This window comes from Periplaneta americana, chromosome 11, assembly GCF_040183065.1.
Source record: "Periplaneta americana isolate PAMFEO1 chromosome 11, P.americana_PAMFEO1_priV1, whole genome shotgun sequence".
Classification (NCBI taxonomy): Eukaryota; Metazoa; Arthropoda; class Insecta; order Blattodea; family Blattidae; genus Periplaneta; species Periplaneta americana.
In genome coordinates, this window is record NC_091127.1 from 73,926,676 (window position 1) to 73,944,261 (window position 17,586).

Consider the following 17,586-nt stretch of genomic DNA (forward strand, 5'->3'; position numbering starts at 1 on the left):
TAGAAAACTGTGAGAAAGATGCGAGATTGTTTGTGTGGAGGAAAGTCAATCTATTCCTCCTTTACTGCAATATGCACATACAGAGCAGTGTATATTGGAGAGTACCGCATTCTTTTGATCCGACAAATGCCGCCGCGGCAGCCATATTTACTCCTGCGGAGAGACTGTACAACGCAAGACTTGCGTAGGAACAGAGGTTTCTAGTGCGATATTTCATTGTTATCTTGAAGAATGCCGTGTTGTCGTGCAGTTAATCAATGTGTAATCAATTGTCGATGTACAAAATTAGCACTTAGTCACAAACAAGAGGAGGAATATACTTCAATGATTAATTTCTCAATGACATAATATTTTCACTGCGGGCTAAAGCAAGGAGATGCACTATCACCTTACATTTTAACTTCGCTCTAGAATATGCCATTAGGTAAATTCAGTATAGCAGAGAGGATTTGGAATTGAACGGGTTACTGCTTCTTGTATATGAGGATGACATGAATATGTTAGAGAAAATCCACAAACTATTAGGGAAAACACGGGAATTGAAGCAAGTAAAGCGATAGGTTTGGAAGAAAATCCCGAAAAGACAAAGTATATGATTATATCTCGTGACCAGAATATTATTCGAAATGGAAATACAATATAAAAATTAGAAATTTATCCTTCGAAGAGGTAGAAAAATTCAAATAACTTTGGAGCACCAGTAACAAATATAAATGACATTCGGGAGGAAATTAAACGCAGAATTAGCATGGGAAATGCCTCTTATTATTCGGTTGAGAAGATTTTGTCATCTAGTCTGCTGTCAAAAAATCTTATATTTCCGGTTGTTCTGTATGGGTGTGAAACTTGGACTCTCACTTTGAGAGAGGAACAGAGGATATGGTTGTTTGAGAATAAGGTAATTAGGAAAATATTTGGGGCTAAGAGGAATGAAGTTACAGGAGAATGGAGAAAGTTACACAACGGAGAACTTCACGCATTGTATTCTTCACCTGACATAATTGGCAACATTAAATTCAGACGTTTGAGATGGACAGGACATGTAGCACGTATGGGTGAATCCAGAAATGCATAGCCTATAGAGTGTTAGTTGGGAAGCCGGAGGGGAAAGATCTTTGGGAAGGCCGAGACGTAGATAGGAGGATAATATTAAAATGGATTTGAGGGAGGTGGGATATGATGATAGAGACTGGATTAATCTTGCACAGAATAGGGACCGATGTGGAGCTTATGTGAGGGCGGCGATGAACCTCCGAGTTCCTTAAAAGCCGTAAGTAAGTAATGACATAATATTTATAATTGAAAACATCAAGGTGGGCAAAATCGGACGTTAGAAACCATTCCAAACTGGTATAATACTGGTAACAAAAAATAGTTCTTGATTCTCAAGAAAGTTGTCATAATAAAGCGAACTTCAAATATCTTATGCCAGATAGATCGACGCAGGATGCGTCAGAAAATTTATTTTCTACTTTCCATTCCATAAATCCAATCCCGGATGCAAAATAATTCAAAACTGCATTACGATTTCTCAATTTTTCTCATAAACGGAGCATGGATATTACGCAGTTTGCGATTCTGAATAATTAGTTGAGTTTCTAAGTACAGATGTAAGTAAACCCGAAGCAGAAAGGTCTAGTGAAGATGAATGTGAGCAAAAGGAAATTGATATAGGCTAAATTGTAATTTAATTGAAAACAGAAATATTAACTTGAATGAACAACAAGCTCTTTACTACTTGTTGGGATCAGTTTTGTTCAAAATAAAACAAAATAAGTTATAGGCATATCGTATTTGCGAAAAATGTTTTTCATCTCTAATAGTAATAACTGGTAACAGGGATGAATCTGTAAATTTTATTAGTACATTAGTGACTCTCAAGTCGTACAAGGATATGTCACTTGTATACCCTTGTAAATCTGTAAATGTAGAAAAATGTGTAACGTTGGTAGAAAATGAGTTTACAGTAAAGGATTTGAAGTCTTTAATTATTAACACTTCAACTCATACGTTCCCAACTTGTCATAATATTTTTGAAAAAGTCTTATCACTGTATTTTAGAACTAGAATGTAGGCCTATTTATTGTTAAGAAAATTGTCTGTTATAGCAAATGCACTACAGCAATCTGCTAAATGGTGGCAGTCGAAGTGTTGGTACGAGAACTGCATAGAAAATTACTGATGTTATCCCTATTGAAATGGACATTATATAAATAATAAAGTGTTATCTCTAATCAGTCATCCCACTATGACAATAATGTTTATTAATCCTCGTCTCCTGTATTCAATAAACCACAACATGTATGATATCGCCTTTAATGACCTTCCTTCTAGCATTACTGCTTATGCATCTGTGCCGAGCCAGGAGTAAATATGGCTGCCGCCGCCGAGAATGCGGTACTCTCTAATATACACTGCTCTGTGCACATATAGACAACAGCGCACTAGCGGCCAGAGAAAGAAGCAGAGTTTTAAAGCGAGTAAATGAACGGAGAGGTAGGAGATCCTCCTCTGAATCAGCACGTGGGCGGGAAATAGAAACCGACTGATCGTGCAGCAAGCTCGCAACCGCTGCCATCTAACGATCTTGCATTCAACCAGACTATAACACATCTAGGAGGAGGCACAATAAAAACAGTTTTAATGCAACGCTATGAAAGACACCATATAAACTTTTTTTTTTTAATTATAAATCAAAAATATTATTTATTGCACTTCATATAGGCTACTATTCATGGTTTGAATCTTTCAAGGATATTTGAAAGTTGAAGTTAGATTTATATAAAACAAAGAGGAAGTAGCTCTACGTTAGTATCGCAAATCTTTTTGGCCCCTCAAATTCACTTCCATTCATTATGTACTAGACAGGGCAACAGCCAAGTTGTCAGTTTTGTACAAATATATTTGAAATTGAAAGTAGTACTCCAAACTACAAATTATTTTTAACATAAAAAATTAATTGATCACCAGCAACTTTGAACAATAATGGTAGTATGACTTTACAAGAACTGATATTCTTCAAAAGCATGTGGTACTGGACTTTAAAAATGCACATGTGGCAACACAGACCACTTGGGTGGGTGCAGTGTTCTCGCTTTTCTCAGATTATTTCCCATTTCCGCGGTTCCGATTACGTGTTAGTAGCTATAGTCTCTTCCAACACGTCTGATGCTGTAGTGTGCTCGAAAAATGCTGCGAGGTGAATTTCCTTGTAATTGTTAATTGTTAATTTGTGCAATTATTTAACAATGAATGGAAGTGAAAACATTATATATTTTGGAAAATTTAGGAAACTCAATTTACAAGAACAGATTATTGCTATACAGTAGGGAACACCAACCCCAACACTACCTGGTCTTACATATATATATATATATATATATATATATATATATATATATATGTTGGCTAATTTGTAGCATGTTTCATTCAAGAAGGTGTCATTTCGTCCTGTTACCTTCTTTCCTCCTCTTAAGAAATACACAGGAGCCGCCACTGGGTTTAATATCCAACGATATTATTCTTTACAACATGCTACTGAATATGACAAATATGTTGGTAATGAACGCCATAAATTAATACAACTTAAAGAAAATGTTTCTCAGATACATTATATTAGAGTATCTATTTGATATTTACATTGCATTATAGGTTATTATACATTTAATTATATATAATTTTAAATTAGACAAGTATTATGATATATCATAGTACAGTATATTACAGTTCATGATATATCATATATCATAATATTATATATCATGAACTGTAATATACTATACTATGATATATCATAATATTTGTATAATTTAAAATTATATATTACTAAATGTACTATAATAACTTATAATGAATATAAATATCGAATAAATACTCTAATATAATGTACCGCTACCTGAGAAACATTTTAAGTTGTATTAATTTATGGTCATATCATATGACGTATCATATCATATATCATATCATATCATATAATTATATATCATATCATATTGTATCGTATCGTATCGTATCATATCATATCACATCATATATTATATTATATTATATTATATTATATTATATTATATTATATTATATTATATTATATTATATTATATTATATTATATTATATTATATTATATTATATATTAACAGAATGACAATAATGCACTTAATGAATCGGCTATGAGAATTAGCTACAAAATTTGCCACGAAATCGCAAAGAAATTGAAAACATTCAACGAAGGTAACTTCATCAAGCGATGTTTAATTATATTGGTAGATGAACTCTGTCCACAGCAAGTAGGGGAAGTGGAAGCCATACGCCTGTCTCATAGAGCCGTGGTGAGGAGATTGCAGTATGTGCGTATGGGTTATGTAAATAAGCTTAATGATTTGTATGTGTGCATAGAGCGAAGTTTATTCCATTAAATTAATAAGAGTGTTATAAATTCTGTACTGTACAATGGATTGATGTAATATCCTTATAAACTATTATGTACTGACAGACTTAATGACTAGAACAACCGTGTCTCTTGTTACATTAATGCAGGGAAGGTAGCTGTAATGCGAGTCCGCCACTGCGTGAGCGTTCTGCTCTGGCTTGGAGTTGAAGTGCCTTGCGGGGCGAGAGCAGCACTGGCCGACTAAATGGAGCCGCTCTCATGCCCGGCCCTGAATAAGACGGTTACACAATCTATGTGGACACAAATCTTCCAGCTAATTGTTTTGTACGAAACGTGAACAACACATTTGACGGATTGCACGGATTGTAATGATGGATGTATTCTGTCTGACAGTAACCACAGTCAGCTCTCAGCCAAGCAGGAAAGTTTGTGGGACGAGGAAAGGCTGGCAGATATTTTTTTTCCTGAACCCGTCTACTTCAGATACATGTGGCATGCAACAAAACTTCCGTCTTTACTTTCATATTGACTGAAGGCATGGCAAGTGTTTTTAAGGCCCCTTTAAAACTCTTTCGGCCGGGATTTAATCCTTGAATTTCGGAATTTGTGTGATAATCACTAGGATTTTAGGTTCTTAAGAAATCCATTTTAGGTTATTTGAATAGATAAAATATGTTTTTTTTTTTTTTTTTTAGGTTTTTGTCCAAACTGTGAAAGGTATCCCAAAGATTTCCTCTTTGTTAAAAATGTACTCTTACAGTCAATTTTAAATAGCATAACTTTTCCCTCGGTGATAAAAATGGAATCATTTGCAATCCATTGTCGTAATAAATGTGACTTCACTTGTTTTGACATAGCTTAACAAAATACAAAATATAAAAAATGTCAACACCAGAAACACCAGACTAAGACAGACTGCACAGAGACTTCAGAAAAGTTCACACCTCGTACCCGCACATGCAAGATCATAGTCTTCTATAAGGGGACATTACCGAAAACTTCATGAATTTCAACAATGTGACTTTTTCGCAGTACATTCACCTCAAGACAAATTTCAGTCATTTCTTACTTTTCTACTAGCATGTCATATCTGCGATCAGTGGAAATTCCAAGATACATACAGTCCCAATCATTGCCCTTGAGACGTTGAAGCCTCTCAAGGACGGTCCGTTGTACAAAGACCGTAGATTGGGTCAATTCCTCCAGTTCAAAAGAGGCCTGTTTATGTAAAACGCAGTAAATATAGAAGGATATATATTAATTACGATTTAGGTTTTTTTAGTTCTTAAGGTCCAATTTATGCTTTTTAGGTCCAACAGAATTTATGTATATAACTCTTGTCATATGAGATTCAAATCAGTCTTCGGACTGTTGTCTAAACATACATAAGCATACATCTGTAACATCTGGAACAAAATTGATGAAAGAAACGAATGTGAAGCATAGCGTAATTTTTACGGGTGGCGGAGCTGAAGAAGACGTTGAAACACGGATTAAAAAACAAATTAAGCATTTGTACAAATTTATAAGGCAGTATGGAAACTAACATTTGTACATTTAACGGTAATTTTAAACCTGTGTTGTATATCAGGTGTGAAATTTTGGGAATAACCAGTTCAATTACTCGTAACTTACAGACCTTTGTAAATTGCTGTCTGAGAAGAATACTTGATGTGAGGTGGTCTAATATAATAAATAATTCTGCATTGTGGGAAATCAGTGGAGAGAAACCAGCTACGAAACAAATTAAAATAAGAAAATGTCGATGGATAGGACATGTTCTGAGGAGGGAGAATAAATCCATTGAAAAGCAAGCATTAGATTGGAACATACAAGGAGTACGAAAAATAGAAAAACCGAAGAAAACTTGGAAAAAGACAGTAGTAGAGGAAGCAGCAATATGTGGCGGAACATGAAGGGAAGTCAAAGCGTTGGCAGGCAATAAAGACATGGAAGTGTTTCAAAAATGGCCTATGATCCTGACGGACGAGAGGACATGCTGCTGCTGCTGCTACTGAACAGACGTCGAAACTAGAATGGTAGGGTAAATCGATATACTTGAAGAAAAACAATCCTACAACTGGTTATTTGGCACAGATCTCACAACATCTATACAGTGGTTACTAGCAACGGGATTTATAGGTTTTTACCTAGTTTTTTTTTCCTTACTTCTAAACTTATAATTCCTTAGATAATTTTCCAAATTATGGTCATAACTATGACTTCCAGTACGACCCTCTGTATATACTACATAGACGTAGAACAGTAAAATATGAGCCTCACTAAAAGTTTCTTCATGTAGAAGGACTTGCAATATAGGTTATGAGTGCCATATTGAAGAGGTAGCGAGGCGGAAAATGTAAAATAATTAAAGTAGATAGCGAGGTACGTTTTTATGTTTTTTCCTTAAGTTTGTTATCACAAGCATAATGAACTCACTAGTCTGCATTGACTATTTCTACGTCATTCTCTGGTTACACAAAAACACTGAAAAGCATTTTAGTCCGTGCTCTCGGAAACTTTACAAAACATAGAAAAGAAATAGGCCTAATCTTTACGTTATGTAATGTTTAAAAGATACCGAAATATGAAAATCTATTGCAAATTCTCACTTACAACAACCATACTAATCATTTGTTCTTTCATTAACAGATGGATATTATGTAGACATAATAAAGTAATATTTGGGTACTTTATAACATTTCTAAAGGTGTCCAAATATCAAAATCCATTTTAAATTCTCATTTACAACAACCGCACTGTTTATTCTTAAACTCGTCAATTACCTCAATCACTTCCTCTTTCATTAACAGACGGATAGTTTGTAGACATAATAATGTAATCTTTAGGTACTTTTATAAAATCTTTATATGTGTCTCCGAATATCAAAATCTATTGCAAATTCTCATTTACAACAACCGTACTATTTATTCTTAAACTAGTCGATTACATAAATCATTTACTTTTTCGTTAATAGTGGCTATTCTGTAAACGTAATAATGTAATGGTACTGTTATAAAATTTCTGAAGCTTTCCTTAATATCAAAATCCATTGTAAATTCTCACTTACAACAACCGTACTCGTCGATTACATAAATCATCTACATTTTCGTTAATAGTGGCTATTCTGTAAACGTAATAATGTAATATTAGTATTGTTATAAAATTTCTGAAGGTTTCCAAATATCAAAATCCATTGTAAATTCTCACTTACAACAACCGTACTATTTATTCTTAAACTCGTCGATTACCTAAATCATTTGTTCTTTAATTAACAGAAGCTTCTGGTGTAGATAATAATGTCCTCATCTTATTTATTTGTAAAACATATTAAACAAAATAATTTGACTTTTTAAGCATAAGCTTTATTATATATATAGCTGACGAGGAGGACTTATGTTATAGTGAAAATGAACTTCAGATATCGCAGGCTGAGTGACCAAGCATTGATTTTATTCATATGTACCTCATTTCATTCAAAAATGTGAGTTTAAACTGAAACGAGACTTAATGAAACGATTATGTCACAATTTTAAATATCACCATAATTACTCATATATGTAGAGTTTATCTAAAACAAGAGGAACGTCATCAAGGTGTGCTATATGAAACATCAGGAACTGTGTCTTACTTTATTACATTCAAACTCCATCATCTGTATGACTGTCAGTGAAACAAGACGATTATATATTAAGTATTATTGCATCTGCTATTACTTTCGAGATCAGCAGGTTGACATGAATTTTTGATCATAGCATTCTTTAACAGCAAATGTTGCAATTGTCTCCTTAACTTAAAAAATACCGTTATTAGTGGCCGTAATTTAAAATTCTGCTTTTTAAATACAAAGATAAAACGCAGTCTACAAATTACTGAAATACTGAAATCAGAAGTAAACACTGAAATAATGAAACAATTGTCTTTAGAGACAATTAGGTAGCCTTCACAAAACTGGTCTCATTTATGCACTGACGGATCCTTGATCATCAGGAAACAAGGTACAGGTGCAAGTGTTACGTCTGTCTCTTCTCACTTTATAGATCTCTTGGATATGGAACAACAAGTTTTGGTGGAGAAATCATTGCAGTTAGTGAAAGTCTCAAGAATCTTCTATGCCACATCAATAAATTTAAGAATGCAGTTATATTTTCAGACTGCAAAGCAGCTATTCTATCAATAGTCTCGAGACACACACCTTCATTTCAAACAGCTGAAATAACTAAAATACTCTCTCAATTAATAACACTCAATAAAAGAATTGTATTCCAATGGATACCATCCCATTGTGGAATCCTGGGAAACGAGAATGAGGATGCTTTAGCAAAGAAGGGCATCCCTGCTACTTACAGACCTGTTACTAAGTCTACATAGGCCTATTACTCTGTGAAAAGATTTATTAAATCTACATACTTAGACTTCAACAAACAACATTTGATAACACGATCACAAGGTAAAAAATGGAACGCTGCATCATAATCCACAGTTAAATCCCGATTTACCACGCAAATCGTCTGTAGCTGCATTTAGACTGGCAACAAGTCATGACTGTTTGGCCAAGCACCTGTATAGAAATTGGAATATATCAGTCCCCTAACTGCCCATTCAATTCAAATCAAGAAATGGATTCGGAACACCTCAAAATCTATGCTTCAGTGGCTGACCATGACAATATCTTTGAAAAATATTGGAGTGCAAGAGGTCAAATGACTTTATTGTCAAATTCCTGGCATTAGAAAACAACAACAATTTATTTTTCATTCCATGTGGAAGAGAAAAATAAACACAAAGCAGAATAAATATCTCAGGAATGTATTGTGAAGCTGAAGAAGAACACTTCCTTAGTGTATAGAGGTCGAGAGATTAAGAATGCAGAAAAATAGATAAATAACTAATAAGTAAAAACATGCATACCGACATACATACATACATACATACATACATACATACATACATACATACATACATACATACATACATACATACATACATACATACATACATACATATATACATACTAGATAAAACATATTCGATACATATTTTAAAATAGGACTATGAAGCAAGATATACATTACTGTAAAAGCGTTCATACTTTCATCATGTCGACGGTGAACTTAGTGATGGCCTGGGCCGTTTCCCCATTGACAGGTGCTCCTCCATCTTCAGCGATGACTCCCACCGCAAGAAACAACGAAATCACTGAAATTTGAGAAGAAGGGAAACTTCAATATTGTGGATTTTTGCAATGTCTCAGTAAATTAAAATGTTACGAAACTCTTTTAACAGTGACAAAAATTAGATGCGGTCTTCCTCTCATTGTGATTAATGCAGATTTTTTTCGTGTGATTCGATGTTCCCCGTAATTCTAATTTTTACGTTGTAAAAGTTACAGACTTGTATTCCTCATATAGTTCAAGAATAAAATTGTCTGTATTAATTTTGTGGCGCCAGGTATTTGGACAACGTCATTGACAAATATATCGGCTCCATCATCAGGAAGGAGCAACTTACTGTTGGGTAAGCACGCGGTAAAGGATTCCTGCTTTCCTGTACCTCTAAAACGTTGGATGTCTCTACGTGTGTGACACGGTGCGAATATAAGAAATCCTGGCCTCATGCTTAATATTGTGAAAGTCTCAGGTCATAGTCTACTAATGTCTAAATTTGGAAAAAAGGACGTTTCAGCGATCTTCAAGTAAGATCTATCTGGAAAAGTAATACTACCAAGATAAATAAAACACTTTAAAATAATATATTCAGGATTTATTTACTTAGTTATTTACAAATGACTTTTAAGGAACACGCAGGTTTATTGCCGCCCTCACATAAGCCCGCCATTGGTCCCTACCCCGAGCAAAATTAATCCAGTCTCTATCATCATATCCCACCTCCCTCAAATCCATTTTAATATTATCTTCCCATCTACGTCTCGGCCTCCCCAAAGGTCTTTTTCCCTCCGGCCTCCCAACTAACACTCTATATGCATTTCTGGATTCGCCCACACGTGCTACATGCCCTACCCATCTCAAACGTCTGGATTTAATGTTCCTAATTATGTAAGGTGAAGAATACAATGCGTGCAGTTCTGCGCTATGTAACTTTTTCCATTCTCCTGTAACATCATTCCTCTTAGCCCCAAATATTTTCCTAAGGACCTTATTCTCAAACACCCTTAATCTCTGTTCCTCTCTCAAAGTGAGAATCCAAGTTTCACAACCATAAAGTACATCCGGTAATATAATTGTTTTATAAATTCTAACTTTCAAATTTTTTGGCAGCAGGGTAGATGACTAAAAGAATATAATCAGGATATTGAAGAGAATTCTGCTACCAACATTTTTATTTTCACTTTAACACATTAACACAGTATGGAACACATATTTAGGCTTAAATAAATCCATGTTAATCTTATGTTAGCACTAAAATTATTACCATCACCCATTGTGTTATCCACAGTTATTATTATTATTATTATTATTATTATTATTATTATTATTACTATTATTATTATTATTATTAGGCTATTATTATTATTAGGCTATTATTATTATTATTATTATTATTATTATTATTATTATTATTATTATTATTATTATTATTATTATTTCATTGCTTTCAGTGTTTCTGTTATTTATGGTCTATTTGCTATGCATTTTTATACTGACTGAGTGGAAGAGAATATGTTTTTAGTTGCATGTATTCCAAGAGATATACAATTGCAATTTAGTGTTAAATAAGACAATTTGTATCAAAGAAATAATAAACATAATGAAGGAAAATTGATAGACCTATACTATAAATAAAAGTCATATACTACAAAAGCAATATTTGAAGAAAGATCATATTCTAGAGAATAAAACAGTCTCTTTGACAATCGGCTTTTGAAAGTAGTTAATGTTTGACAGCCCATTTATACATTATTTACAAAATGAGTAGACTATAATATTAAGAAACACATAAAATACCTTGCATTACAATACAAAACATTGTACATACTGTAATAGTGTAAGTAACGTTTGATCAATGTTGGCCTGCATTCTTTATGATAGTATAAATAGTAAAAATAGCGTTTTCTAGTGTAGACCTACATAGTAAATTGTAAATATTACTGTGATTGTTAACCCATTAACGCCCAGTGGTCTATTTATAGACCCTTGCACACTCGACTACATTAGATTTTTTTATTGGCGCCCCATTGATTCAATATTAATGATCATCATAAATATATCATGTAAGATGTTAACTAAACTTGCCAACATTTTATCCTTCTTCAAGAATAAGAATTCATTAAGGTATCTTAGTTCGAATTAGTTGGGTATAAAATGATGTCACACTGTGTAAAGAATATAATTAATTTTCCGTATTATAATGTCTCGATATTGTTATTGATTTGTGATTTAGTAGTGTCAAGGTTACTACTATTGCATTGCACAAGAAAAACACAGATTTATGTAAACTGATTGGAGCAATATGAAATGAAACGTCTGCGGTCTATAAATAGACCGCTGGGCACTTATGATATCACGTGAAAATAACAGTGGAGAAAGGTGTGTCATTGCACTCTGTACCTTAACGGTTGATATTAGCAAGTGACTGTCGGCAGTAGTACTGTGCTATCGCAAGTAGATTAGCATCTGAAAGATGATTAGCACCTATTCGATCCCCAGAACGTGTTATTGTATGCCCTAAATTGGAAATAAATGTGATACGGTGTACGTCTGCAGTGTATATATAATGGATATATTCCTTTTTACTTCTAAGTACAGTGGTCTATAAAATATGCAATAATACTTCTCGACCAATAAAGAAAACCATGCATCATATTTTCACCAACATATTATAACAGTAAACAGGAAAAAATTCAATATTGTAATGGTACGATATATTGCTGTCCCGTGCTGTGGCGTCGTGGTCTAAGGCATCCTGTCTAGGACTCGCGTTACGGAATGCACGCTGGTTCGAGTCCTCATGGGGAAGAAATGTTGTCATGAAATTTCGGCCAGTGTATGGGACCGGTGCCCACCCAGCATCGTGATGCACTTAGGGAGCTACGATAGGTAGCGAAAATCTGGTTTCGTAAACCAGCTATAACGGCTGGGAGGATCATCGTGCTAACCACACGATACTTCCATTCTGATTGGATGATCGTCCACCTCTGCTTTGGCATGTGGACGTGAGGTCAGCAGCCGGCTGGTCGGTCTTGGCCCTTCATGGGCTGTAGCGCCAAGGATTTACTTTTTTACGATATATTGCTTCATTTTCTTTCGTAATATTATGTCAGATGGTATCACTTTTGACTAATTTCTTCTGTGACCAACACCACATTGAGGTTTTCTATTCCCTGTGTAAAAAATCTCTGGTAAGGACACAGCTGAAATGACGTCAGTAATAGGCACGACTTAGTCTTAGGCAGCAGAGTTGTGCTGAATGTGCTCGATTGCATTGTACATCCTCATGCTCGCGACACATAATTTGATAATTTTTTTTATAAGTAAGACCTTTTGCTCCACCTTCAGGATCTTGGTTTCCGGGTTACAGAAACTGTGAGAGAAAACAGAATGGATGCCTTTACTCTTCAGGATACGAAATTACTACAGAATGCAGTACGAGAGTCCTACGATTATACATTTGACACTAATAGTGAAATTCTGTTTGTGAAGTGGGATGACAACAGATATGTACCTGTAGGATCAAACTGTGATGTAGGGGCTTCTGCAAGCAGGTGGGACAGAAATGTAAGACAGAATATAAGTGTGCAGCAACTACAGGTCATATTTTTTAGTATGTTATTTTATGACGCTTTATCAACATCTTAGGTTATTTAGCGTCTGTATGAGATGAAGATAATAATACCAGTGAAATGAGTCCGGGGTCCAGCACCGGAAGTTACCCAGCATTTGCTTATATTGGATTGAGAGAAAACTCCGGAAAAATCTCAACCAGGTAACTTGCCCCGACCGGAATCGAACCCGGGCCACCTGGTTTCGTGGCCATATGCGCTAACCGTTACTTCACAAGTCATAAAGAAATATGGTAAGTACATGGGTGGAGTGGACCATCATGATTGGTTAGCAGGGAAATATACCACTTCAATCCATGGAAAAAAGTGGTACTGAGATCTCTTTGTCAGAATGCTGGATTGGCTATAGTAAATGGTTGGATTGTCTACAGAGAAATACAAGGACGAGACTCCCTGGACCTACTTGACTTCCGACGATGCTTGGGTGTTCAATATCTCTAGATGTTTTCGAACTGCAAGAGAATGGAGCGCCCTATTTCATCACCTCGAGGAGTGAAATTTGGTATTAGGATAGATAGTAGAAGTCATTTCATGGCAAAACGACTCTCTCAGAAACACTGCCGGATGGAATGGTGTAAATGTAGACCAGTAACATTCCGCAAGAAGTGTGATGAAACTCTCTGTCAAAGATGCTTTGAGCCTTACCACACTCGGTAAAGACAGATATTACTAAATAAATGTGTTTCATTATAGCTACAGCATTGTATTGTTGCATTAAATACTAAAACTGTCATAAATAAATTTATTTATATTGATGTAAATGTTTCTGGTTATACTACATTAAATACACAAAAAATATATTTACTTTATTGCAAATGAATACGCAGATATCATAAGTGCCCAGCGGTCTATTTATAGAACGGGTGATTTTCAGCTACTTGGTGCACGGAAAAATAAACAAAACATAGGCCACTTTAACCCATTAACCATGGATTAAATTTATGAAATAGTTATATTATTTTCGTTTTTTTTTAATAATTTGGGCGTTAATGGGTTAAAGTGGCCTATGTTTGTCCCACATAATTTTACCAACAAGAGTCGCGTGGGTAGTCAGAAGTACTTCGCTTGCCAAGATGCACGCGTGTCGTCCGCTACATTTAAAACTCCAGTAATACTTAATCTTGTAGCCTTTTGGGACAAAGTGCGGTCTCTACTAAACATGGACGAAAGAACAATTAACATACCTACATCGAAGATTCAATTAAAATGCATCAATTTGTGGGAAGATAATAAAATATCGTAGCTTTTTAATTTATTTATAGTTATACAGGTTGATTCACGAGGATTGCCGTCCTTTACGGAGCTTATTTCCGAAGACATTCAAAGCAAAAAAAATGCCATATAAACATGGGTCCTATTCTCAATATTTTACAGAGTTGTGTTTCGTTATTGGAATGCATTGCTGTGAACGCGTGATCTTGGTCAGCGTGCAGTCAGCAGCCAGCGCGAGCGCTACGGAAATCAAAGATAGCTGTATGCAGTTAGGGTACGTAGCGCTACGAGTGCCGTTCACAAGCGTGCGGCCAAGTGTACTCAAGCGGATGGCGACACTTTTTTTAGTGTGTTGTAAACGCTCCAAGACTGTAAATTAGGATGCAAAATTGTACTGCAAATAATAATTAAGTCGGTGGAAGTGGTGTGATTTGTAATCATTGTTGTGATAAGTGCGTAAGAATAATGTAATTTTCTAGTTAAAAATAGAAAAGGTGTCTGTACGAAGCAACTAAGGAGTTCACAGCACATTTTTAGCTTCATAATATTTGCCAATTAAAGAAATATACTTCTGAATGGTTCATTCTGTATTTGTATTATTCTTTTACCTTCAAACTAAAGAAAAAACGTATTTTTACAAACAACTTTAAATTAGTGTAACTCTGAAAATATTGAGAATAGGAACTATGTTTATATGACATATTTTGCTCAAAATGTTTTCATAAATAAGCTCCGTAAAGGACGGTGAATCCTCGTGAATCAGCCTGTGTATCTCTGTTGAAGTAATTTAAAGCGAGGAAATGAACTGTAATTTATATGTGAACGTAAATTTAGGCTTCAGTAAGTCTGAAGCTTCGTGAGTCATTGATAAGTTGTATAATTTCTTTAATTTATGTAGTCGAAATAGGTTCCAAAAAGGCAATAAAACGATAAAACGAAAATAGAAATCAAAAGTAATATATTTAATTACTTGAAATGACACGTATGAGTACTTTCACAGGGGCTGATTGATAAGTCCTGACATTTATAGATATCTGTGGTAAAAGCTCAAAATAAAATAGTATTTTATAAGATATTTCTGACTTGTATTGCTCCATAACGGCATATATTTGGTTATACTGGTATATTCTAAGATATTTCAGTCTTCACACTTTTACAGTACTTAACATGTACAAAGTAATATTAAGTTACGTTGGCACAGGAACCATATCTTGAAGCCGGTGTTCTACTTACCTATCGCGTTCATGGCCTCTGTCCAGGTCTTCGTCGTACTGAAAGAATAAGTTAGCGACTCTGAACGTTTATCTCTCTTTAAAGGACGTATTAGTTCGACCCTGACAAGCAACCGTGTCTATCAAGCCGGATTTTAGATAATGTTCATAATAGCAATATACAAGAAACGTGGGCAATGTTTCCACTTTATACCAATATCTATGTGCATTCCCTCTTTTTTTTCTTCTTTAATATCACTGAGTTCGTGTATATGTAGGCGTGTTATCTTCAACAGAGTCACCTTCACATTTCTTTATTCATACTCAGGCACATCCATTGTTCAGCGAACTGTTGGTTTTGTTAACATTCGTTCCATAGTATGTTAACGAAGACCTAAAATTTAAATATAAATATATCTGTTATAAACGATAATTGATTGAATATAGCACCAGGGACGATTTATATACACTTGTTTATTATATAGTTAAAAGGAGAATTTCAAATTTAGCAAGTAAAGAAGTTTTGATTGTTTAAAATAAATGCGATAGGGTGAAAACTTGCACTAAAACCAGAAGTATGTATAAGTTAAACCAACATAAATTGAATAGTTATATGATAGAAAATTCGTTATTAAATTATATATTTATTGTTTATAATCACTATTTGTGCATATGCCAGTTTTAATTATTACGTTTATTGCTTTTTAAGTAGTATATCGAAATGATAGCCATCCAAATCTTGGATTTAAAATATCGGCATTCTAATCAATTCAAATGAACAAAAAAGAAAATGTAAATTAATGTTAGAAAAACACATAATGAAATTAAAAAAAAAATAGGCCTAATATTCTGCGACAAGATGTTGTAGCTATCAAAACGATAAAATTTATTGAAAATAAATAATATTCACTGAATATTATAAATATGAATAGATATGGTGATTGATGATGTTCAGTGAAGATTTTAAAATGGTTGATGCAATTGTCTGAAGAGTCTTTAATTTTCTGAGGATCTCCAATGTAAATTTGGGAATTGTTCCTCGCGCACCAAACTTAAGTCCAATGACGTTCCAATCTTGAATATTATATTTATCTCTGAGATCATCACAGCGTGGAAGGTAAATAGCACACCTCTCTTCCTGTACTTGCTTTGATTGATCTTCATTAATTTCAAACCTTACTGCTGGGTCAAGAATGAACCAGTTTCTTTTTATTTCGGTCAATTATTATGATGTCAGCACGCCGTATGGATACTTCCGTAGAAAGACATTGAACTTCGTATACTTCGTATTCACCATGTTCCCTTAATCTGTTAGCATCTTAATCTGTTTAATTAATAAATATCAAATAAAATTAGCGTTCGTTCCTGAACGGATACTGTTAGGTTTATTGTGAACGAAACAGCTACAGGATATTATGTTCTTATTTCATACTAGACACAATAGAACTATGAACATGAGTATGTATTTTCCTTTGCGAACGCCATTGCCAATAGCGGCAGTGAAGGGGAAGAAATGAAACACAACATTTTCTGAATAATTTTAAGGAAAAATTGTTCCGGGACCGGGTATCGATCCCGGGACCCTTCGCTTAGCGCGCGAACGCTTTACCGACTGAGCTACCCCAGGAACCATACACGACACCGTCAAACTGCTTTACAGGGAGCTACTACCTGAAAGCCAGATTTGTACAACATTTTCTGTCTCGTTCTGATTTGCTACTAAACTTAACACTTAGAGGAATAACCAACTATTAGAATATCAGCTCTATTTTAAGCACGTAAGAGACATAATGGAAATGGATTTAATGATGGCGATTATCATATAAATATGAATGAATATTTCTTTCAAATATAAACTTCACAGAAACATAGAGATGAAAATAATATTTCTCATTGATTTAATTGGTCTTCACCGCTGAAAAAATATGACAGAAATATAGCTTGAAGGAGGCAATGAAATACGTTAAAAAATAA

The 17,586-nt window shown here is 34.4% G+C and overlaps 1 protein-coding gene across 11 annotated transcripts in view; it reads right to left on the reverse strand.

The window, feature by feature from the left end:
- Positions 1 to 15,786, reverse strand: part of LOC138709094 (leukocyte elastase inhibitor-like) — a 100,972-nt gene extending 85,186 nt beyond the window's left edge. For 7 of the 11 annotated variants that reach the window (XR_011334825.1, XM_069839609.1, XM_069839615.1 and 4 more), the window contains exons 1-2: positions 15,635 to 15,785; positions 9,482 to 9,588 (exon numbers count right to left, since the gene is read on the reverse strand). Coding sequence is in view for 10 of the 11 variants with exons in the window: in XM_069839609.1 (XP_069695710.1) it covers positions 9,482 to 9,588; positions 15,635 to 15,647 (120 nt within the window). In the remaining variant the exon portion in view is untranslated. Of the gene's footprint in view, positions 1 to 9,481; positions 9,589 to 15,634 lie in introns of all 11 variants that reach the window. The other 4 variants (XM_069839616.1, XM_069839617.1, XM_069839608.1 and 1 more) reach the window with 2 other exon arrangements.
- Between the last annotated feature and the right edge of the window lie 1,800 nt (positions 15,787 to 17,586).